The 25975-nt window shown below is 27.7% G+C and overlaps 1 protein-coding gene across 1 annotated transcript in view; it reads left to right on the plus strand.

The window, feature by feature from the left end:
- Positions 1-25975, plus strand: part of LOC107452972 (cell adhesion molecule Dscam1) — a 245490-nt gene that overhangs the window by 113311 nt on the left and 106204 nt on the right. The window contains exons 5-6 of the mRNA XM_071184720.1: positions 5286-5579; positions 7400-7669. Coding sequence (XP_071040821.1) covers positions 5286-5579; positions 7400-7669 — 564 coding nt within the window. The remainder of the gene's footprint in view (positions 1-5285; positions 5580-7399; positions 7670-25975) is intronic.

Raw genomic sequence — 25975 nt, forward strand, 5'->3', positions numbered from 1 at the left:
TGATGAAAACTTTAACTCATCTTATAAAATGATTGGACTGAATGAAATTTTTGTCTTTTAATTTTTCTTTTCCAATTTCATAATAAACTTTTTCTAAATTCTTTTAAACTATTTCGAATTAAAAGCACATTCTCATATATGACATTGAAGTAAGATTTATATAAATAAAACAGAATATTTATAGGTAATGTGTGTATGTACGGAATACAAATCCACAATTCTGAACCAATACATGCCAATTTTGACGTAAATACGTTCAAGGACACTTCGGACCTAACTGTCTTCTTCAAAACTACCTACGGACAACTGGTTCGTGCAATGCATCCCAAAGAATGATTTTTCCATAAATTTTGATAAATATTTAATAACATGAGTGAATTGATAGCTAGCAGCTCCAATCAATCAAAAATAAAACTATTTCGCACGGTGTTATGAATTATTTATTTAGGTTTCCAAAGTTCGGTCATCACAAGTAAAATCAACACTAATAATTTCTCAAGTATTGATACTCTTTAATAGCATATTTCCATAAACTTAAACTTAATTAATGGAACTTATAAACTTAAATAGTCGCAAGTAAATAAGAAATAATGAAATAAAATTAAAGTTAGATATTACGGCAGATGGAAAATTAAAATAAATTTTGAATAACGCATTTTAAGTGTTACTATATTTAACTTTTCACTCAGATTATGGTAAATCTAAGATTATGAAACTTGCTCGTTCTTATGGATTATTTACTTATGGTTTCATATGTTATGTTATCACAAGTAAAATCAACATAATTTCATGAAAAATGATGATGGCGTCGCCGAATTTTTAATTTAAGAGGTATATGAAACCACTTGTTTCTTTTATTCATACTTGCGATTTTGAAGCGCGTCTCTATAAGCATAAATCTTAAATCATGAAAACACAACAATAACAAATAAATTTGAATTGAGTCATAGAAAAATTATGATAAAATCTGAATATCACATTTTAAATGATAATACGTAGAGTTAATCTTATCTTTAGCAAATTGAGCTTCTAGCGCAGAATTTGGTAAATCTAATATTATGAATCCACATCGGAATATACGACTATAAATCTATACATAATAATAAATGCGGCTGTGTGTGTGTCTGTCTGTCTGTAATCACAATATATCGCCCCAGAAGCTTCGCCCAGGCACGAAACTCGGCACATAATTGTGTTTTGACATAATGAAGAAGTATTTTTTTTCTTTTTCAAAAATTTGGATTAGTTATTTAGTTATCAGTCATTTTGTAAGTCTATGCTTTTCGTCTGCTTTTTCGTCTTCAAAGAGCCATATTCAAAAAACTATTAAAAAATGCATATACTTTTCCCCACTCTTATAAATGTATGCTAATGCGAACCTTACAATTGAAATATTAATTTTCGACAACTTAAACCAATAATATACGAAGGAATTAATAATTTAATTGTAAAGTTCGCATTAGTTTACATTTATTAAAGTGGAGAAAAGTTTAACTTTTGTATTAAAAATGTGGCAACATATTCGATACGTAAATAGAACGCTTCGCTTTGATATATTTGTCGCTGTTCATAATTGTTATAATAAGTTTTTCTTCTTCTTTCCACGCTCTTTTTTTTTTTTCTTAAGCGAAGACGATAATTTTTATAGCGATATTGTAGTACTTTGTACAACTAAAAATTCTTTTCACAACACTTTAAAAATATTTACTTTATTTTCTTTATATATACAGAGAACAGTCGGCAAAGAATTCGATTAGGTTGAAAAACATTTCGCTAAAAAGGAACGAATTCCAAAAGAAAAAATAAACAACTTAAAGAATAAAAATGCTGATGCCAGCCAATTTTTTGAAAGTTAACTTAGAAATAACAAACCAAACGATGTTAAATAACAAACCAAACGATGTTAACAAAATGACGTAGAAAGCGCAACTAGATCAAAATTATACAAGCACAACTAGATCAAATTATAATACCTGAGTGCTTGACGTAACAGATATAGAAATAGAATTTGATACCATAAAAAATTATATAGAAATAGAAATTGATACCATAAAAAATTTATTCGTTTTCGTGTTCTTTTCATGTATTTAGCATTTTAGTTTTTTTTTTCTTAAGCGTTGTAGCTATATAATTTCAAACATCCTCAAGAGCTATAACACATCTGCAGCAGAACTGGATATGAAGACAAAATTGCTGGACAGGAACACTTTAATTGTCCACTAATCTTCAGATTTCCGGCTATGTTTTAAAAAACTTTATTTGTGAAAACTTTTAGCTTGGCGAACAGCTGGGCGCCTTTGGCGGCTAGTAAGAAATAAAGGTTGCATATTAGATGCCTTAATGTGTAGGATGGTGACATTAGGGTATACATCCGTTTCGGCGGGCGGTAAAAACTTTATAACGATAGTACTAATTGTAATCACCTTGGTATAATTGGTTCTCACTACCCAGCACTTATAACGCCAATATCAAAAGTACTTAATACCACTTTTAACTAAGCAGCTCTTGCGTTAATAATAGTTTGGCTATAAATAACGGCATTTAAAATAAATACTGATATTATCTGGTTTGCCAAAAATGAATATATCAAATTATAAATGAAAGATTGAACTGTAATGTAACTACCACTACGAAAATTAAACATCAATTCACTAGTATATATGACATGCTAATGGTACAATTTGATAGATGAAGGTTGGCATGGTCGGTAGCTCCACCCCCACATTGGTGATCATCCGGACATGGTTTGTACACGTAGAAACGCCCACTTCGCAAAATAACTTGAAGGTAACGCCTACTTTGATGGATAGTCCACATCGAACTGTTGACTTGCTACTTGTGACTGCTATATACAACAACGAACGCTACGACGTGTAGTTAATACACCTCTCACATTCAGCACTCAACAAAGCTCTTCCGGTACTTTCGCAAGTACAGCAAATAGTGTTATCAATTCATCGAATTCTATTCCCACCAAATTCTGGTGGGGAATATTGTGGCGTAATTACCACTACGAAAATTAAACATCAATTCACTGGCATATAAGACATGCTAACTTGAGTCAATCATGAGGTACCTTTTGATAGATGAAGGTTGGTATGGTCGTTAAGCCCGCCCCCACAAAACCATGATTACATCATGATTGAGTCATTTTTTAAGTCTAGTTACATATTTTTTCTCTAAGATATAACAAGCAGAAAAATAAATAATAGAATAAATGTATATTAAACTTATACTAATGTCAATGTAAATAACAATTTCAGTAGAAATAAGTAATACTAAAATCATCAAAAATGAAACACACAGTTTTTAAAATTAGAATTGAAACAACTACTTTTTTAACGATTTGAATAAATACTTATAAATACTTTAGAAACTATATTTCTTTAGACTAAATATGGAAACTTAAAAGGAAAGTGCGAATAATTAGAATGTCTCCATATCTAATTGAATTTGGTGAAAGAAACTGTCAACTTAAATTATCTCTGAATAATTCTCGCCAAGTAAGTATTCCCATTGGTTAATAAGCTTTAAATAGCGGTAAAATATTGTAAAAGAATTATCTTCCTTGATAAATGGCGAGAAAAGACGTTAGAGACAAAAATAAAGGACGAAAATTCTAAAGCTTTTCGACGTTTAAATAACTCGAACATAAAAAAGTAATAAACCATTGCACTTTTTTTTATGTCTTTTCGCGCCAAGGGAATCTCCTCTTTACCCATTACGTTGATGATGACTTTTCAGCTTTAATACTTTTATTACTTTTTCCAAAAGTACTTTTCCATAATAATTAAGTCACTTGACACGTTCCACTGGTCCTGTATGTTTTGACGCTTAATAGTCATTTTAGAGTATATTTTGAGTATATTACCAATTTAGATTTTGTACTAGTCATCTAGAAGCTTTTTAGATACTTTCTTTTTAATTTCGAGAAAATAGATTAATGCCGAAAGATATTAAACTCACTTTTTAAACATTTGAGATAGTAAAATTTGTGTAAAAATGTACTTACTACATAAAGTATTTTTGATTTTAAGAGGAATTTCAGAATTTATGTTTTGAAACTTAAAAAGGATTAGGAATTACGCATCCTAATTTTTCTTCCGTTTCAGTTTCCTTAACTTCTGGCAGTATCAATATTTTTTTTCAGATTAGAGTATTTATCACTTACTTATTAAAATACTTAAGACTAACTAGACTAAAAAATCTAACACTAAATTAAAAAATAAAATCAGCTAAAATTACGCGTAATAAAAATAAGCAATCAACTAAAAAAACAGTTATAAGTAAATACATTTTTCTTTAATCGAAGAATATTATACAGCCTCCACCATAACATACAATTATGATAATTGATCAAAATTAAATTAATACTTTATTTTAATAGCAGAAATATATTTTTAAGCATAAAAACCTACATCAAATATTGTAGGAAGATTAAATTTCGTTCTAATTTTGGTCTCTGAATATAAAAACACAAGAATTTTAAAACTGAAACTAACAAATACCAGAAACAACAGTATCTGCCTTTTTTAAAATTAGAATGAATAAAGATGATTTTATGACCACTTTGTGCTTGACCGAATTGAATTAGAATTGATTGTAAAATGCTACTTTTAATGCGAAAAAGTTATCAAGTATATTACTTTCTTAAAGTGGGTACTAGAGGAAATAAAGTAAATTAAACGAGATCCTCACACACTGAAAAAAAGTCCAGATCAAATTATTGCAAAAAAATACCGACAGGGTGCCGTCACTTTTTGATGTTAAATCCATTTTTACCGGAATATATTATGGAATTAAATATCTGATTCACCCTAATTTTTACAGTAATCATTTCCATAACTCATCGAATCCCTCTAATTACATTAATATTACTCAAAAAATGACGGTATTCTATTTTACTGCACAAATGGATTTTACGGATGATGACCCCGATATTAAGGATGATGAACAATAATATTATTTTATATTGTAATTTGATCCGGAATATTTCACAGTGTACTAAAATAGCTTTTCGCAGTTATCTGTTTCAGAACTATGGAATGCAACCTTATCATGGACCTTTTAATGGAATTCTTATTAACGATGTGGTGGTCGGGCTTTATATTCATATAGCCTCAATATAGCTTTACAATGTATGAATATATATTCTAAAACAATATTGAGGACCTGTTTGTTCGGTCTAAACAGTTTTCGTACGTTTCCTATTTTCTTTCATTTAATATTCATTTTTGGTTGCTTATGAATAAAACAAGATTTTGATGCTTTCTGAATCGTTCTAGAACCACACGGATCTGTGCCTCCAAGGATTGTTCACTGGAAAAGAGATGTCCAAGGCCAAAATGGAGATACTATTTGGCTTCCTTGTGTTGCTCATGGCTACCCAGTACCTTCTGTAAGATGGTACAGACAAGACTCTGGTTTGATGACGTCATTTTCGAATAGCCGAAGAATAGTCGAACAAGAAGGAATGTTAGTTATTCATAGGTCCACGCTTCAAGACAGTGGAAAATATGTGTGCGTTGTCAACAACAGCAAAGGTCAAGAACAAGTACACACTGTTCTAACTGTTAGAGGTAAGCTACTTGTGCTTTTCAACAGTTCATAAACAACTAACGATTTAGTTTAGCATTATGCATGACTGAATAAAAAACCCTTCGCAATTTCTCTGGTTTACTGTATTTAATTTTATAACCGTATGTTAACAGCCGACCCACTTTTGAGTGTCCGACTACCAATGTTCAATTCTCTAGCCTTGTAATTTTGAAACCAATTTAAACAGGAGAACTCTTGGATCAAATATTGGGATTATATTATGAGGGGAAAATTACAACTCCAAAAACACAAATGAGTTAAAATACATAAAACAATTCGTTTTTTATTATGCATTGAAGGTTAAAAGCATTTCATCTTAAAACGTATTATATCCTTTTTTTACTTTATAGAGTGCTGTGCCAGAAAGAAACCGTCATGTTTCGTTAAAAAAAAAAAAAACGAAAGTCTTCATCAAAGACAGAAATGCTATCTATATGGATAAAAAAACACAAGATTTATAAATATTATTTTGCCTCAGGAAAATTTCAATATCATAAATAAAGGATTTTGTTGTACCTAAACACAGTTGAACTGCCTTAATTTCAATCTACTTTTCTTTATTTTCATTCACGTCTGGCAAGTCTTGAGAATGGTCACATGTTTTGCATGCTTAAGCAAGTTGACTTTTATTTCCATCTGGAAATTTTCAATTTTTTTTCTTAATCAAATAATCCTCTAGATATATTTAAAATTTGTGAATAAATTTTTGTGTGCATAGTTAAGAAAGATTCGTTTTTAAATGCAAGTTTTAATTATTGTAATCAGAACTTTGAAAAGCATTTCAATACTGTTCCCCTAGATTGCAAAAGAATTTGAGTATGTATTAATTTAAATAGAATCAGAAAGTAAATCAAAATATGTGTCTTTGTTTAATTTCTCTATTTTTTGAAAACTGACTTTTTTGTAGCAAAAGAAACCATGCATATTGAAATAATTTTACTAGTAAGCCTTCTTAAACATTAAATGACATTTTATTAACAGATAATTTTTATGCTCGTGTGCCGCCTTCAAGATAAATCTGATTTATTTTAAAAAAATAACAAGCATATGACTAAAATCATTTCCTCTTTTACATATGAATTTTATCAATGTGGCTGTAGTTTTAAGTACATTTAATTAAAGGAAAAATCGTTTTTTTTTGTAAGGCGTGTTTTTCTTAGTAATACCACATACATAAAGATTGGTGGAAAAAAGTATTCCTGCCACTTCGACTACTTTAATAACATTCATATTAAATTTTAAGAGATATATTATATCAACAATACATTTATTTAAAAACAAGATTTTTTAAGTAACGAAAATGGCTCGTATTTTTTATTCTAAAGTATAAAATATAAAATCTATAAATTTTATATCTCGTACAAAATTTTGTATCAATTTACAATAAAAGGTATCAATTCTCTGCTGGTATTTTTTACCGTATAACTCATTTTATCGGAGCATGTTATGAAACAAAAAAAATCTGATATACCGTAGTTTGTACAAAAATAATTATTGTAATATCTCTGAATCACTCTAATTAAATAGATTTTACTTTAAACATTACGGTATAATATTTTACAGAAAAAATAGATTTAATGGTAAAATGAATTTTACGGATGATGCACACAAAATCCCGGTACTTTATATCATAATTTGATCTGGAATTTCTTACAGGGTATTAGCAAAACGTTAAAGATTTTCGAAAATCGGAGATTAATATAATGTATCACTGCATGTATTTGATTTTAAATGAAAATAATGTTGCCAAATTATATGTGGTATTTAAAAATAATAAACTGCGTATTTTATTCTATTGCAGACACACTAAGAGCCGTAGTTAGTCCTCAACATACAATCGTAACAGTTGGCACATCGTTGTCACTGCGATGCGAAGTAACGGGATCACCCATTTTATATTTAAAATGGAAGAAAAATCTAAAACCACTGGTTTTAGACAACAGAATCCGTCAACAAAGCAATAATGTTTTAGAAATTGCCAATGTGAGATTAGGAGATGAAGGTATCTATCAATGTTTCATATATAACAGTGACGAATCAGCACAAGGAAGTTCAACGGTTTTAATACAAGGTAAGTTTTTAATTTTCTTACTGATTGATATTGATATTGCAAACTGAGTCTTACCATCTAACAATATTTAAGTCTCTATTACAAGGCATACTTCGGCAATATTATGAAATTTTCTATTTATATGCTAATTTTCTTCATTAATATATGTATGGCCTCAACTTTTCGGTGCTATCAAGTGAATATTAAACAAAACTGAATTTGTTAATTGCATAAGTATTTTGAAAGACAGTTATATTTTTGGAAAAAAGTAAGTTCTATAAAGTAGTTGTGTGCATTGAAAATTGTAACCAAATAACTTTATTTATTGAAGTATTATTTGTTTAATAACAACTGGGAAAATATAGTAAACGGTTTGGATAATCACTCAATATACATTTTCATAAACATGTAAATGTTTAAAGAAATTATAGGCGTTTTTCCGAATCCATTCTAACAATTTGATTTCTGTATTTTGTTGAGTAATACTTACCTTTTTTCTCAGTTTTTTTGAACCAAACAGATGTTTTTTTAATTCCAAATTATTATTCGACATTAAATAACACGCCTATAACATAAATACGAAACATTTTGAATAAAATTATCTGTTTCAAAAATAAAATTTAGAACATTTGCGATTTTAACCTTATTTGTTATTGAAGGAATTAAATTAATTTTTTAAGCGCTTTTTTGTAAATACAAGTATTTTGTTCAAATCATATTTTTAATATGTTTCCTTAGTTTTTTTTTAAAAGTGCAAACAGAAAGAATTAAGGAAATAAAGTAATGAAATAAAACTTAATTAATTAAATAATAAATTTTTTCAAGATCTAAGATTGTTTTGTTTTTGTTTGTTATTCTAGTTACCTTAAAAAAATATTTCTACGTTAAAAACTGTATTTTTTAATATCTTAATAATCACACTGTATGAAAAAATGGAGTACATTTTAATTTTGCTGATTGAAATCCTTCATACTATTCTTTTTACTGATATTATATGTTTTCTTTACATATGTATAATCAGTGAAGGGACTGAAAATAAATTTAAAACTTCTCTAAATTGTAAAATGTCCTGTAAAAACTCTATAAGGTAATGGCATCATGTTAAGTAAAACGTAGCGTATACAAGGATTGATTAAATGTAGGAAGCAAATTATCAGCAAAATAAGATCTTTGTAAAAGACTCATAAGAATCGTAACAACATTAAATTTCGGATACACTTAGAAATATTTTGAAAATATAAAATAATGTGCAATTGTCATTAATAGTCACGAAAATGAAATGTATTTTAACTGAAACTTGTACCATGCTTCATAAAAATTATTTTAATATCATGTCTAATAGTTTTTCTTTTTTTTTGGCAAAACTTCTGAATTTTGGTAAAATAAGGCTCAAATGCTATATCAAAACTGATGATATAATTTCAAAGGCAACTTTTAATTTTTGAGGATAATATTCCAAAAGGACGATATAATTTCGCACATCTCTGCTTCTATAATTTTTAATTTAGAAATTGCATTTTAAGCATGGAATAAAATTAAAATACTATTTCAAACAATATTTTATCTCCCTTCAAGTTTCTATCAGGTCAATAATTTTTAATTTTCTCGAGAACAGTAGAATAAGAATTTAATGAACAAAACTCTTTGTTAAAATTCTTATTTAATAAAAAGAAAGTGAAGTACCAGTTATTCTAACAAAACCTTTCTTTTTGCGGATTACAGAAGGTATGTATTGTTGAAATTGCTCGTTAACAGAAAAGGAATTCCGTCTATCACAAAGTATCTTTTCAAAACAAAAACAAAACCTCCTACCAGAAAATAAATAAATAAATAAATAAAATGAAATACAAAAGTATTATTAACTAAGCTCCTCTAATAGTTTCTTTTTCAACAATTGTCTTTTATTTATATAAATATAAAAGTTTATTTAGTGTTTGAGACGATTATTTAAACGTCTTTGCCAAATGCATATGAAAAAAGTTACAATTTTAAGGAATTATTTTTAATTAGCTAGTTCAGAATGAGCTTATTAGCGATTGTTAAATTATAAAATATGAAATCTCGAATAGAAACTATTATTCAAATTCTATTTTTATCTGTTCTTGGAAAATTATTTTGTTTTTGATTCCAATTTTTGAGCTGTGTATTGTACATTTCAAAAACTTAACGTAGCATCGTAACTTATTTAATTGTTGAGAAAATCTTTTATAAGTATTTAAAGAAGTTCAATTTTTTTTTAAAATTCAACAATGTTGTTATATAATTAGTTAAATTCAATAAATAAGAACATTTTTTAAAAAATCACAAAACAGAAAGCATATTGCATAGTGTATGAACCAAAATATATTCTGAAGATTCCTGTATACATTATAAACTATGTCAATGATCACAAAATACACACCAAATAAAGGCGTAACTCTTAATATACAAACTAATATTCATAGTAATGATGTCTGCGTGTGTTTTTAAACAGAGTGTTATAAAAATATGTAAACTATAAACAGTAAATTAGTTGCTTTTAAGTGTGCAGATATAATTTATTCATTTTGGTCTCTCTTGGTATCGATAATATTATTTCAAGTTAATATTATAAGAAAGTTAACAATTGAAAAATTAATAAGCGATAATTTTTTTTTAAATAAAGATATTATATTGTTCAAAGTTCCCTTTTAGTAAATAAGCATTGTGTCCTAGTTAGTATATAAAACAACAAATTTTATTTAATATTTAAAAAATTTAAATACTGAAAAAATTACAAATTAAAAATTATTATGTTATATAAATATAAGAGTAAAACATTTTAAATTTTAGTTACTATAACTGAATAAACTTTCCAGATTCGTCCCTATTTCGTGACACAATATTAAGTTTTGTTACCTTAATATTTTTCATTAAATATTAATTTAATATTAAAATAACTACAGATTTATTAACACGACAATTGATAAAACATTGTTTTAAAAAATAAAGATTATTCTCTGATGGGTTTCTAAGTAAGTAGACCTACATTAAATTTACTCAGAAATTTCTCGGAAAAAAGGGTTTAATGGCAATTTATTTTATAGTTATTTGACCATTTTTGAATAAAGCACTCAAATTACCATAAAAAGATGGTATTTAAACTGTTAGCTGTAAGAAAAACTGTCTAGTAACTGTTCTCAACTAATGTGGTTAAACAATCAGAATTTTATCCATACCAGCAAGGCTCACTTAATGAAGCGACTTTGCCACTGCAGCTGGATTCATAATGTAACAGAAAGGGCAAATCTTGCGATCACATAGCCAACAGAATGAGAGTTCGAAACCCGACGTTGACATCACAATTTTTTTCCACTCCATTCAACTCATAGAGAGTTTCAAGTGTTCTGCACTCCAAAAATAGTGAGTCTGGACTACTAGAATACGATACTCTCATATACGCAAAGGTGACAACACAATAAAGCTGCTTAACGCAAAAAAAGTCTTGCATTTCCCTCTTTTATGAAAGATGATCCATTTGATAAACTAATCAAACCACCTTCCGCAATTTTTTAGCAAAGTATAACTCAACCACAACCTTATTTACCTAACGAAAAGTCTAGCTCCGAAATTCCAATTAGATTTCTTTTTCAACGGTTTGGAAGCCATGCTAGTTATTATAGTTGAAAAACCGTATAACTTTGTATTAATGATTTTTTAACCATACTAGATGTAAACGGTTTTAAAACCGTGAAGTAAAAATATTTTTTTACTGTAAACCTTACGGTTAATTGGACGAACAGACTGCTGTCGGTTATTTTACCTTAATTTTAAAAAGAAAATTTTAACAGTGTAGAATACATAAACTTTTCATTCACTGTTTTTTAAATTGAACTTTAAAAATTTAAGTAATTCTTCGGTGTTTATTAATAAAACCCATTGTGAATATTTTTAAACAGTTTTAAGATAAAAACGACTAAAGAACTAGAGCTATTTTTCCAAAAACGAAATTAAAGCTTTCAATTTAACGAGAAAAAAACAAGTAACCGGTAGAAAAATAAGACGGCCACATTTATAAAATAAATCTTCTTCTAGTGACATTGAACATTACATTAGTTTTGGTAAGCTTTGTTATGGTTAGCTTAGATTTGTTGTCTTACTAAATTCGATTCGGATAAATACCGTTCAAAGAAAACGTAAATTTCACTCTAACTGCTTTACCGTATAAGCTATAAAGTTGCTGCTAGTGAACGTTAAAGAAAGGAATTACTGTTATAAAAGAATTCTTAGTTTTGTTTCTCAAAGATCGGAGTAAAAAGTAAGCTTCTTTGAAATAAGAAAATACCTTTTTTTTAAGATTTATTTTCAAATTAAATTAAATCTAGATCTTTGTTTCTGATAAGTTACAAGGGACTGTAAAGCTCTATTTGGAAATAACAAAATCGGAAATGTTTAATTTCAAATAATTTAAAAATCAGTAGTCGAGATTTTTTTTTATTAATATCTTTTCAAAATATATTAACGTATTTTTAATTTTTTAGTCATGAATCTGAAATTAAGTTCGATCTTTAAGCGGAGAAAAATATTCTGTTAAAATTACCTTACTGTATAGTAATGATATTTCTGAGGAAAAAAAAATCTGGCTCTTAAAGCAATATACGGTATTAAATCATTCATTTGCTCAATTTTTCATTCATTTAGCAATTGTTTACCGGGAATTCCGGTTTTCAAAACTATATTTTTTATTAGCACACATTTAGTAAAAAACACAAAGCTGAAAAGTGATTTTTACCATATATGTCATGCTTTTTTATGCCATGCTCTAACGAATATTGCAAAATTACCATATTTACCAAATTTTATCACGAAAGTCATTATCAAGGCCCTTTGATAAAAATTAAAAATATCTTTGGTGTTCCAAGTCAGAAATATAGTAAAATTTAATTCATTTTTGCATCTTTGACCATTTTTTTCCCTTAGATTAAAAATTATTCACTTTCTTACAATTTACCTTAGTGTGTCACATTTAATGCATTTCATTAGTTTATAAAATTGCCATTGTAAGTTTTGCACAAATTTGGAAGTTAAACGAAGTTTTAAAAAAAGGAGTTAAGATCCACATTAATTGTTCGAATAATGAAAAAACTTGCCGTATGAATGTCGATTTGTCAGGATGATAAACTATAACAAGAAATAAATGATGAACGCGGACGGCTATTTCTTTTTAGCCATTTCTTCCATCCATGACCAGCTCTTAACTGCTAACAAATTTCACAGTTAACATCTCTTGTCTTGTTAACTATTTATGAATTCAAAATGACCCCTGAAATGTGAAGGAATTTTCATAAAATGAAAAAAATATTGATTAATTATAACAGACTAGTGGACTGCGCCCCCTGCTCGCTAATGTTCGCCAGGCCCCGAAAATTGCTGCGCAATCCTATATGGTTTGTTTCGCAAACCATGCTTGCTTCGCTCGCTACTAACTTAGGTACATTGCAAATGCACATAATTCTAAGAATTCAAAACAATCATTCAAATCCATATAAAAACTTTTAAAAAAAAATTACATCTTTTTAGTAGATACTAAGTCATTAAAAGAAATTTTAATTCAAATAAATGACATGTAATTCGTTAAAACTATTAGAAATGAGCTATAGTATAATTCGTGATATAAATCAAAAATCGTCAAAAAAAATTCGTAATATATAAATTCGTGAAAAAAGCGGTTTCGAAAATACTGAAATAGATATCTATCGACAAAGACTACTCACTTCTGCCTAGCTTAATAGTATGATGAGATTGCCACAGCTGATGCTCTCTGGTTATTTCAGTTTCCGTTTTTAAAAGCGGAATTGAATAACTGTAGTGGAAAAATCGGAATTGAATAACTGTAGTGGAAGCTACGCCACAATACTTCTTATCAGATTTTTATCTGGGTTTTGAATTTGATAAATGGATATAACTAATTTATTCATTGCTGATTTGTGAGACGCCGGGAGACCTGTATTAAGATCACCTGATTTAGAGCTCTGGTAGTGAGAGCTGTATTAAGAAAACGGTTGTGAGCTTGAACTCTCCTATGCTGCTATATGTTAGCAGAGAAAATGTGTACTGGCCCCCCGTTGTCTGTGATCGAGACTGAGTGGCAACAGCATGAGGAAAACAATTCCGCAGTCACAAATAGCAAGTCTACTGTTCACTCTATTCCATCCCTCTATGTAAACGAGTTCATATCAAAGTGAGCGTTTCTATTGAGGTGGGCGTTTTGGTCAGGGCAGGCCTGTTTAGATCTCGTCCAGGTTATCAATGTGGAGCTAGACCTCCGACAATGTTATCCGTCATTTATCCAAAGGTACATTAAGATAGCATTGAGTTTACATTATATACCAGTGAAATGAAATTGAATAATTGTAGTGGTAGCTACGCTAGAATTCTAACAAATTATGTATAGAAATTTAACAATTGAAAACAGAAATTTAACAGGAGAAAAAATCTGGATAATGCTGTCTGAGCTATTAAACTCAAAATGTTTCTTTTCGAATTATTAAAAAATAGATTTTTTTTGTTATAGTTTAATTTTAAATTTATGATTAAATTTCTCCGATGGAGTGAAAGCAAAATCTGACTTGAATAGCAGAATATAAACCATTTTTGAAAAGAAAAACAGTCAATTTTTCTAATTGCTAATTTGAAAAAGAACTTATTTAAAAAAAGACTGAAACAGAACAGGTATTGTAGCAGGATAACCCATAAGGATAACGCGCTTTTTTTAAAAACGACATGCTTACAGTTTGATTCCAAAAAAATATATTTTTAGGTACATGTAACAGGCAAGAAGATTGTGCTAATGCAATAGTGCAGAAATTGTAATACTTTTTTGTCTCCTATACCTGGTTTCGGAGGTGTGGGGTTGAGTAAACAATAAAAAACATTGTTTATGAGGTTAGCAAAATTATAAATGAAATATGTTTTTTCAAGAAAAATATCTCCATCTAAATTTTTCTTCTAATTATAAGTCAATAAAAAATGCAAATAATTTTATTCGTCGAAGGGACAAAATAAATAAAGAGAAAGATTAAGCATTAAAATACAATTTTGAATAAATTGTTTTGATTACTTCCATTTTTCTTTGTTTCCATATTGATTCTATATGTAAATAATGTTAATTGCAATATTTTGTAAAAAATAAAATAAAATGTGAGCGGTTAATTAAATAATTCAGACAAGAAAAACATTTTTATTGTGTGTTTTGTATTTTATTTTTTAATATGAATACAAAACAATTTTATTGAGAAATATAAAGCGAAGAAATTTAATTAAGAAACTAAAAGGAAAAGATGCAAATTATAAACAGTTATTAGATAAGTATAATGTAAAATAATTTCTTTCATCCAGTTTTACTTATTTTTCGTATTGGTTCAATAAAGCATTTCATACCCTACACATTAATTTCATATTTCAAAATGGTAATTAAATTAACAATGTTTGTCGATCTTTATGAATTATGTTTATAAAAGAAATAAGTGGAAATAAATATTATGTTGTACACCTTTGCAAAGTTATTCTGTTTTTATTTTATTTTATATTAATTTCTAATTACTTCGTATTTGGCGGCTACATTAGGCAGAATTCAATGACATAAATTTCTTTTGATATCTAAGAACTTACGTGCCACCAAATATTTTATTATTACATTTTTAAACTTATTAATTCGGAGAATAAAATATTGATATTTTTTAATGAAATTTTTTATTTAATTGGGAGTAAATCGCACTTTAACTAAATTATTTCTAAATGTAAATTAGCAAATTGTCATTTAAAATATTAAAAATGTTTCAATGGGATATTGAAAGATAAATAAAATAACAAGAATAAATATAATTCAATTATATATTTTTGGGTCTAAAAGGTTTTAATTTATTTTCCTTTTAATTAGAAAAAATATTTGAATGGCTTTTACGTCACGTATTTAAATACCAAAGCTAAGCACAACAACTTGTTATTAATGGTAAATATAAAATTTAAGTATATAAAAAAGCTTTTATTTTACCGTAATCACTTACAATAAACCGTATAAACCGTAAGAAGATGGGTTGAAGAATTAGAATATATAAACACAAATATGCTATGCATTTGGCTTGGTTACCATTAAAGTTTATAAGTTGTGCAAGATAATTTTTAAAAATGTTCAATCTGGTTGCCAAAGGTGGCTAATATAATAATATTTATCTGATTTCACTGAAACTTCGAATTTTTTTTTTTGAAAATTGAAGGAAAATTACTTGTGAAAAATACATAAAATAAACTGATGTTAAAGTTGCTATACATAACTTTTTTTTAAAATTAATAACAGAAATAATAAGTAACTATTAAATTTGTTTGTCTCGTGAAATGATCATTGGATCAGTCTGTGCATAAAATTTGTCTTTAACAGTTACGGTAAAATAAATAAAAAATGAAATTAACATTAAGAACACTCTCAGAAATGATATTCTCACTTTTGATGATTCAACAATCTTTGAGCAGTATTTCGATAATTTTGTGAATCATTTCGTCATTAAATCACCTGATTTGTGATGAAATGTGAACTCTCAAACATGTGACAAAAATGTTTTATTAACTTGGGACCTCATCTCATTGCATAGTGGGAGATTGTTAAGTAGAATGAAAACTAAACGGTCGAAACTAGAATTTCGACATTAGCCTACCGGTCTGTATGATGGTCAAAGGGTAACAGGAAGATAGCGGGTTCGAGTTCCACTTAGATGTAATATATCTCTCCATTCCATTTGTACTTCTTGTGTTGTTGGAGGAACGTTGATTCACTTATATCGTACCCAAAAAAAATTATCAACAATGCCATCTGTACATTGTTTTTGAAAAATAAAAAGAAACAACGAAAGATTTCTTTACACTTTGACGAAATCCATTTCCTCGAAAAAGTGGTGATAATTTTGCAACCTGGTCAAAATATTTACTCAGAACATATAGCCAGAAATAGTTTCGCCAAAAACGAAGATTTGAGTATCCATTTTTTAAATGGCCTGGAGCAAATTAGTTGAAAGATCTACGCGTTGCGTGCGAAGCTATAATTTAATTGTATTTAAAGCAAATAATTCTTTAATAACTTGCTTCGTATTTTTACTTCACTTTTTAATTGCTCAATATTTTAATAAATATTAAAAACAGACATTACTTAAGGTCATTAAATTAAGCAGAAAGTTAAAAATCTCCAAGAAGACAATTAAATTTTATCCCCTTTGATATTAGCGAACACAAATGAAGCAGTTGCAAAACTTTGATCATATTTTACACTTTATGATGAACTTTTAAAAATTACCGCCTCCTTAAAATGCTAGCTTTCTTAGATTATATTATACCACCCGAACGCTTTCTCTCAATTATGGGGTAAAATCTCTGTGAAAATTAGTAGGTAGCTTTCATCACATAAACTTTAAACCTAAGACGCGCGTGAGATTCCAAGACTGCTTTACCCCTGCATAAGACATGAATTAAAGCTTTACTAATGTTCCTATTTGCATATAAAGCGAGTAGTTTTATATGAATTCCTACATTCTATTATGAAGCTACTACGCAGTTGTTCCAAGAGAATTATATGCATACCATTTAATTTACATAAAAAGAAGTAAGGCTTCATATTCCTTCAAATATTTAAGTGTGTTAATATCTTCCATAATGTAACAAAAAGAGGTATTATTGTTATATAACAATAATTGTTTTCGTAGTAATATGTCTTGAATAATTGATATTATATTTTAAAAATTAATATTTAAGGTACTTGATTTTAATCAAATATGTGCTTAATTATTAACACATAAGAAAGTCTTTGAAAAATTGGTAAAACAATTCCCACCAGCTGTAAAAACATTTTTTTTTTCATTTAAGTAAAAACAAAATTCTGTAAATTATAAAATCGTAGTGAGAATTGTAAAAAAAAAGAAAAGATAAAAAATCAAATATTCTTTTTTGTGAAAAAGAAGTTTTCCTTGTACTATAATTAAGGAAAAAAAATTAAATAAATACTTAAAATTGCCCTTTTTATAATTATATTTCAAAAAATTAATTCTTAGCCGGACTTAAATGCTCAAAGTATTAACCAAACAGCAACAGCAAATTTCCAAGAATGAAACGTACAAAATCATTTCTTTGAGCTTACAATTTTTTAAATCGTCTCAACCAAGTTCAAAATGTTTCCAGTTTAGATAATTCAAATTTCAATTAATGCAAACAATATATATTTAATAAAATGAAAATTTTATTAATGTTTATAGAAAAGTTGCTAGAATAATACGCAGCAGACTAAAGCAATGTAAGCATTTTTGATAGCATCATTAAAGAAAAACTATAATTTTCTATGCTGCTTCATTTTTAATAACAAATGCTCTTAGTCGTGTATTTTAATTTAATATTGATTTTGTGCATTATTTTTTTTAAATTTCATTTCAATTTTAAACGCATTATTTAACATAGATTAATTTTTCTGGCAACGTGTAAAGAAAGATCGCTTTTAAACTCCAATCTACAAAAATTGTTATTAATTTGCTGTATGCTTTTGTGCAATATTCTCTGAACAGATAAAATACAAATTACTACAGCTCAATTTAACTAAAACCTTCTCTTTTATACATTTATGCCTTTGAAATTTCTCCGTGCAGGTGTCCACTATGGAAGCTAAATAATAACTTAATTCTCTACGGAAAATTTACACTTTTATGCAAGTGCCTCGAATTCAAATGTTTTTTCTATAAACTTATTATATTTATACTTGAACTTGATTTGCGAAATATAATTTCCACTTTTATATAACTTTTCATTACCGGAATGTGCTCGGTGTAAGACCTTTCTACTTTAATTTAATATCTACAATAACTTTTAAGTATAACATTTATTCCTGATTGAAATTTCCCAGTATTGGTCTACATCGAGAAATGTCAACAATAACTTAGTTCTCTGAGTAAAATTGTTCCTCTTAGTGGAATTCTAAGTAATCTTTTTAAATATGAATATCTTATTGAAATTAGTTCTGCAGAGATCTAAATCATTAAATTTGTACTTCACTTAAATTTTGTAGAAAATTTTCCACCATTTTGCATATATGAATAATGATTTTATACTTTATTGTCACAAAACTAATTTTTCAAATGATAACTTATAAACCAGGAGATCAGACTGTTAAGATTTCTGCAGCCTGCTTTAAAAGTATTCGTGTCTCATTCGAAATATTATCAATTTTTGTTGTTGTTTATTTTTAAATATTTTTTTTTTCTAAAAAAATATATTACAAATTCCGACTGTAAAATTTAACATGTTTAGCAAAATTCAAAATTTAATTATTTTCTCACTTCATTTTTAGGGGAAATATGATGATAACAAAAACGAATCGTTTCAGAATTTATATTAAATAGGTATTTAATGCCTCGTTTTCGTGAAAAACTATTCTTACATGTTTTTACTTTTTGGTTAATGTAATGTAAACAGAGTAGGAGGAAAAGTTTAGACGAACAAATTGATTTAGTTTCAGAGTTTACTGGTATAAATGGGTTCAAAGTTTGCACCAATGTTTAAAGGTTTTTTTCTGAAAGTTGTATGCCAGTTTTATGTACATTTTTTAAAATGGATAAATTAACTAACCAACTAGTTTTAACTAATTTTATAATAACTGAAATAAATGAATTTTTTAACTAAGTTAACATTTTAATAACCTAAGCAACAATACATAAAAATAAAGCAATTCTAATTAAAAAATATTTGTTACTATTCACAAATGGATAATATTAAAAAAATATTTTTAGAAACTATAGTTTTTCTACAAATCATTACTCAACGTTCTCACAGGGATTATATTGCTTAAAATATATGTACAAATTCATTCGAAGGCACGGGTGATAAAATTTAATAAAAAATGAATAAATAAATAAATTTAACGAAATAAAAGTGAACAATTTGATTTTGTCATTCTGTTATGAAGTTACTCATTGGAAAACAGTTATCACATATTATCCCCTTATCAAGTTTAAGGTTATAATCGCATCTGCCTTAAGCGTTAGAAATATCGCTTGACTACTTATAAAATGAACAGTTTGATGTAAGTTTTGTCATTCTGTCGTCAACCAAATAACCAAATATTATGTGCATGAAAATTATCTACTATATTATTCTGATTTTATTGGGATTAAGTTAGGTTTTTTCGTGAGAAGTGAAATAAGTATACTTATGTAATTAATCAAGAAATATTTTAGCTCCATATAAAATGGCAATTTAAATATTTTCGTTCTGTTTTCAAGTAAGTAACCAGATACGCATGAAAATAATATATATTATCTTGTTTTAGTTGAGGTTAAGATTTTTACACACTTGAAATTACTGATCCAAATTATTCCTTTTTATATACAAAGCACACCGTTTAATTTCAATTTTGTCATCAAGCAGCAAATCTGCAGATACTACAAACATGAAAATAATTTTCATTATCCTATTATTTGCGGATTAATGTTTGGATCACGCCTGTAACCTAAGTATAATTTTATAAATATTCCTATCCCCATACAAAGTAAGATATTTAACACGTACTTTGTCAGCTGTTATCAAGACACTGAAATATACTGCATGTATGAAAATATATATCACCTTGTTGGTAAGAGTTTAAAGTTTTAATCCAGCCTTACTCGATGTATATACGAATAAAACGGCAGTTTTTTATGATCATTGTTCACCATTTGTTCATAGGTCCTATGGGTAAATGAGAAAAGTTAACATGGCTCCTTACAAAGGGATTGATGAGAATATAATGCTAAAATATTAATCCCCTGACAGATATAAACTTTAAGGGGAAATGTAGAAATTATATCAGCTATTTTCGCTCACTTCATTCCCTTTCTACATGAATTTATTAGACATTTATTAGTTGCCCTGTGGGAAATGAATTTGCTCCATTATTGGATAAAGTTTCATGTATTTCGTGGGTGAATTCAGTTGTGAATGGTTTAAATTGTTGAAATATTTAATACAGGAAATTATTCAAGTAGTACTTTAAATTGTAAATTCAATTTAGAAGTACCTTAATGATGAAATGCTAATGTATTTATGAAATATTTGTGGAAAGTAAATACGTTTAGCTTTTATCAAACTTTAGGTAGATACGTTACTGATAAGCTTAATCACCTTATGAAATGTTAATCGATATTAGCTTATATTCTCATAATTTGCAAAATTGAATTAGCTATCTCTGAGTTGTTATATTAGATACTTAAAACGATTAAATTTTAGTTTTAACAATGTTTATTCATCCTTTTAAGGATATATTCTGTTTTTGGAATATTTCTTTCTGGTATGCTCAATTCTAATTATTTAATAAAATTTTAAGGAATAAATCGGGAATCTCGGATGTTTTTTATCAATCATATAATTTAATGAGTTTTTCAGATTTAAAATAATTAATAATTCACATATGCACTAGAATTTTATGGAGCTCGAGACAAAAAAAATTTTTAAAATTGTTCTGTAAATATTTCTATTTACTTGTTAGCCTTTTTCAAAACATTGACACCCTTTCGTTCATATGAGAAGCATTTCGAATGATTCTAGTCGTGCAAAAATCATCAAAAATCTCATAGTGTCCTCTTAGCGGGTGGATGGAATACCGACTTTCAAATTATATACTGACGGACTAGAGAACATGGTTATTATTAATATCAGGCTGCTTTCCGCACTGGGAAAAAGTATTGCAAAATCATCAGAATATGCTAAAATTCACCGTGTTTCTAGCTCTACAGGGACACCAATAAACTCGATAATTTTTGCTGAAATGCTTTAGTAATGATTGGTATAATTATAAATAAAATATTGTTATTTAATGCGGTAAATGTGGTAAAATTTGTTAATTTATCATAATACATTAGAGATTGGCAAAAAAATCATTTTTTTGGTTAAATTTAATTTTAAGTTTTGTATTCTTGAGTAATATGAACTAAAATTTTAAAAACCAGAGTTTCTAGTAAAACTGTTACTGAGCGAAAAAATGACTAAATGAATGGTAATGATTTAAATACTATATATTTTGTTTCATTACCAGTTTTATTTTACCAGAAATGTTTTTACCATACAGTAAGATAGTTTCTAAGATACGATAGTACTTCTTGTGTTTCACAATAAACATTTGAATCATCTTGTAACCTATTAGTAACTCCGGAATATTTTTTATTTAAGTTCATATATTTAATTTCCAGAAATAAGCGTCCTCCATACTTACGTGATTTCTTAGATAAGCCATTATGAAAATAAGATGACTTTTTGACTTTAGACTTTTCTAATCATATGATCATATTAGTTAAAGGTATGGAGCTGTAATAAATTTAAACTTGATTAACTTTCAAAAATAAGCTAACAATGCAAACATAAACCACGAGAACAACATATAATAATTAAAAAATTATATTGAAAACAATTAATTAACTGGAGCTGCAAAAAATTTAAACTTGATTAACTTTCAAAAATAAGCAAACAATGTAAGCATGAACCACAGGAACAATATATAATAATTAAATAATGATATTGAATGTAACTAATTAACTGGAACATCAACAAATTTAAACTTGATTTACTTTAAAGAATAAGGAAATAATGTAAGCATAAACTACAAGAAAATTATATAATAATTAAAAAATGATCTTGGATGATAAACTAAAATTATTTTAATTATTACCAATATTTTTATTGAACTACTGACCTGTGCAATAGCATCAATGGCAGAAAGTAGATAAAAGAGTGACAGAGAAATTACCATACACAAGTTCTTGCTATTTGATCAGGAATAAAAATAAAAAATTCATCACAAGTTGTATTGCTCAAATACACACGTCTTCTGGTAGATTAACTGTAGTGCTGGATTTTTTAATATTAATATTTTTTAATTAAGGATGCGTGACAGATTTTAGCCTATATATATACATCTAAGAAAATATTCTAGCCTTAATCTGGGAAATGTGGCTTCAATAATTTAATCAAATTTACTCAATCACGAATTATTTTAGCTATTTGAAAATGTTTTGTAGAGAATTATAAAATTGGTTAATCAGAAGATTATTCTATGCAAAAATAATATTCAAAGATTTTTTATATTTTTTTTTCATTATTTTATTTAATAGTCGATTTTGAATTGAAATTTTTTTTTACATAATTTCAAAGAATTTAATTTTAAATGGTGAAATACCAAATTTGAACTAAATCAGTCGAATAGTTCCTGAGAAAACGTATTTTTAAAAAACAACATATGATTAAATAACGAAATATGATGAAATATACAAAAAATAAAATTAGCTTGAAAAGGTCCAAGTTTTGGACAGCTCTCTTGACCAACCTATTGCAACTACCCCCTATATTTTGAATGTCGAAAGTCCGAATACGTCGAAAAAAATGCATGTTTATTCAGAGAAAAAAATGTTTCTCTGTGTGATTTCATAACTTAAAATATCGTCCGCACTAATTAATTAGCATATTTAAGATTACCTCTTCGAAAGCATTAAGATTAAATCCCAGAACGTGAAAATCTGATCACTAGATTAAAAGCTATTAATGGTGGTCCGTGTGCTTTTTGCACACTGTGCATTTCATTATAACAATTGCATTACAATTGTATTGCATTCATTTACATTGATATAAGAAAAATATTCATTTCGAGAGATAATTTTCAAGCATTCATTTAAATTTATTATAATTTTCTATACCCTTATGTTAAAATCAGCATATTTTTTAAAAAAAAATATTTTTATTTGATCCCGTTTAAATTCTCCATAGCTTTAACGAAACACTGAGTCTTTAACTTAAAATTATGCCGTAAAATGTGAGCAAGTAGCATAATAAAAAAGCAATAAATCTTTTCTTAACCACATTAAAGAAAAACAAACAACGAAAAGATAATTTTGAGTACTTTTTATGAGCCATGAAAGAACCGCCAAATATTGATGATGAAAGGATATATTACATCCCATAAAATCTTGCTTTAGTAATGCTTGATTTTGGGAAGATATTTTACATTTTGCACATTTTATTGGTTTACGACCAAAGATTTACTTTAGATATCTAAAGATTTTTTTATGCCCATGGACAGTTAAGTTATAAGATCAAGAAGACCCATTGTATTTTTATATGTCCCAATTTATGACGTACTAAAAATTTAAGAATAAAGTTTTATTGTTTAGTTAATTTATTCAGAAATATTAGCATGCTTCAGTTACTTATAAAAAACGTAAAATGTTAAAATTCGAAAAATTAAATTTAAAATTATTGATGTTGCTGTTAAATGTCAATAATGTACGAAACATTTATACAGAAATCTTGTTTAAAAAAACTGGTGAATACGTTATATGGTTGATTAATTACAGCAATGGTTTCTAACGTAATTTAATTGGTCATAATCAGTTCAACCACAACGTAAAAAATACCAGATCAAATTATAAAATGAAGTACCAGCTCTTTGGCAACATTCGTAAAATTCATTTTACTGTAAGATCCATTTTCACCGCAAAATATTATACTGTTACTTTTACAGTAATATTTATTTAATTAAAGTGATTCAGTGATTGCACGGCATTTTTTGTAAAAACTATGGTTTATCAGATTTTTTCTTCCGTAACATGTTTCAATGAAAATGAACTTTACAGTAACTGAACTACACTCTGAATATCTTTTATTTGTAACAAATTAAGATGTACAGAAAAATTAAGAATAAAGTTGTATTGAACAGCTAATTTATTCAGAAATATAAGTAGGCTACAGCAATTTTTTATTTTATAACCGTCGTTGAACAGCCGACCCAATTTCATGGGTTTACGACTACTAACGTTCAGCTCCGTAGCCTTGTAATTTTGAACCAATCCAGAAGACAAGGAAACTCCTGGATCAGTACCCTCAGAGGTATTGATTTGTTGTGGGAACATGGAGGACTTTGAGACTCGACAGATTTAACGTGCATCAGTCACCATTTACTACACGGGGAGTCTTCGGCCGGCGAGGATCGAACCTACGACCTCTTGGATATGGGCCCAGCGCCCTACCGACCAGGCTATCCCGGCCTTAGGCTACAGCAATTAATAATAATAATAAAAAAAAAATATAGGTGTGAGTGCGCTTTATAACTGATTAATAAATAGCTAGGGTTTTCAAACTATAGCCCCTAACCATAGCCCTGGTTCTCTAACGTTACGGATCCAGCCTGATGTAATAAGACAAACACAAGAAACAATTGACCCACAGCACTTTGTTACGATTGATGCTTATATATTATATTTAAACTTATACAATCTGAGTAAATCTTGCGAAATTATGAACGTAATAAATTCAATAACTGATATAGACGAAGAAATTGAACTTTTTTAATTGTAAATAATGATGTGACTTTTTTAAGATTTTGGAATAAAGGACAAGCTATTGAGCCCTGAGAGATAGATAGAACTGGTTAGTTTCAAAACAAAATTTTGCTAGTACAATTGGAACTACAGATTACAGTTAATTGGGTTGAACTATTTAGTAGACAAATGAATCAAAATACTTTAAATGGCTTCCTAAATGGATAAACGAAAGGTAATATAGGCATTGAAAAACATTTAAAATGATTCCTAAAGTAATAAATATTGAGCAATTTATAATTTCTAACGAGGAAATTAGGTTTTTGCTTAAATAAGCTTTTGTCAGCTAACTTTTAACCTTTGAAACTTAGTGGAAAAGTTAGTGTGGTCTTTTGTCCTAACAGCTTGGACACAACCTCTAGATTATGGGAAGGATAACTTAAAAAAAGACAAATAACTCGAATAGATGCGGTTGGAAACTGTTTATTTATTGAAAAAAATTAACAAAAAGGGGAGTTTAAAAAACTTAGTGGAGGAGTCAGTGTGGTCTTAAGCTTAACAGTTTTGATCACCCTTATGTTATGAGATGGATGACTTAAAGAATGACACTCATGAATAAGTCTAATAATTGCTGTTGAAAACTATAAATTTAATGAAAAAAATAAGAAAAAGCGAATTTGAAAAAAAATTTATTTTTTGCACAATAATTATTTATCTATAATTCTATCTCGTAAATTCTATCACTTTGTTTCAGCATTTACACTATAACTATCTTGTTGATTAAAAAAATTTAACAAAAAGGGGAGCTTGAAAAACTTAGCGGAGGAGTCAGTGTGGTCTTAAGCTTAACAATTTTGAATACTTTTTAATATGAGATGGATTACTTAAAAAATGACACTCATGAATAAATCTAACAAATTCGGTTAGAAACTATAAATTTATTGAAAACAATTAAGAAAAAGCGAATTTGAAAAGAAAAATAATATTTTTTACGAAATTATTA

This window comes from Parasteatoda tepidariorum, chromosome 8 (assembly GCF_043381705.1).
Source record: "Parasteatoda tepidariorum isolate YZ-2023 chromosome 8, CAS_Ptep_4.0, whole genome shotgun sequence".
NCBI classification, from domain to species: Eukaryota; Metazoa; Arthropoda; class Arachnida; order Araneae; family Theridiidae; genus Parasteatoda; species Parasteatoda tepidariorum.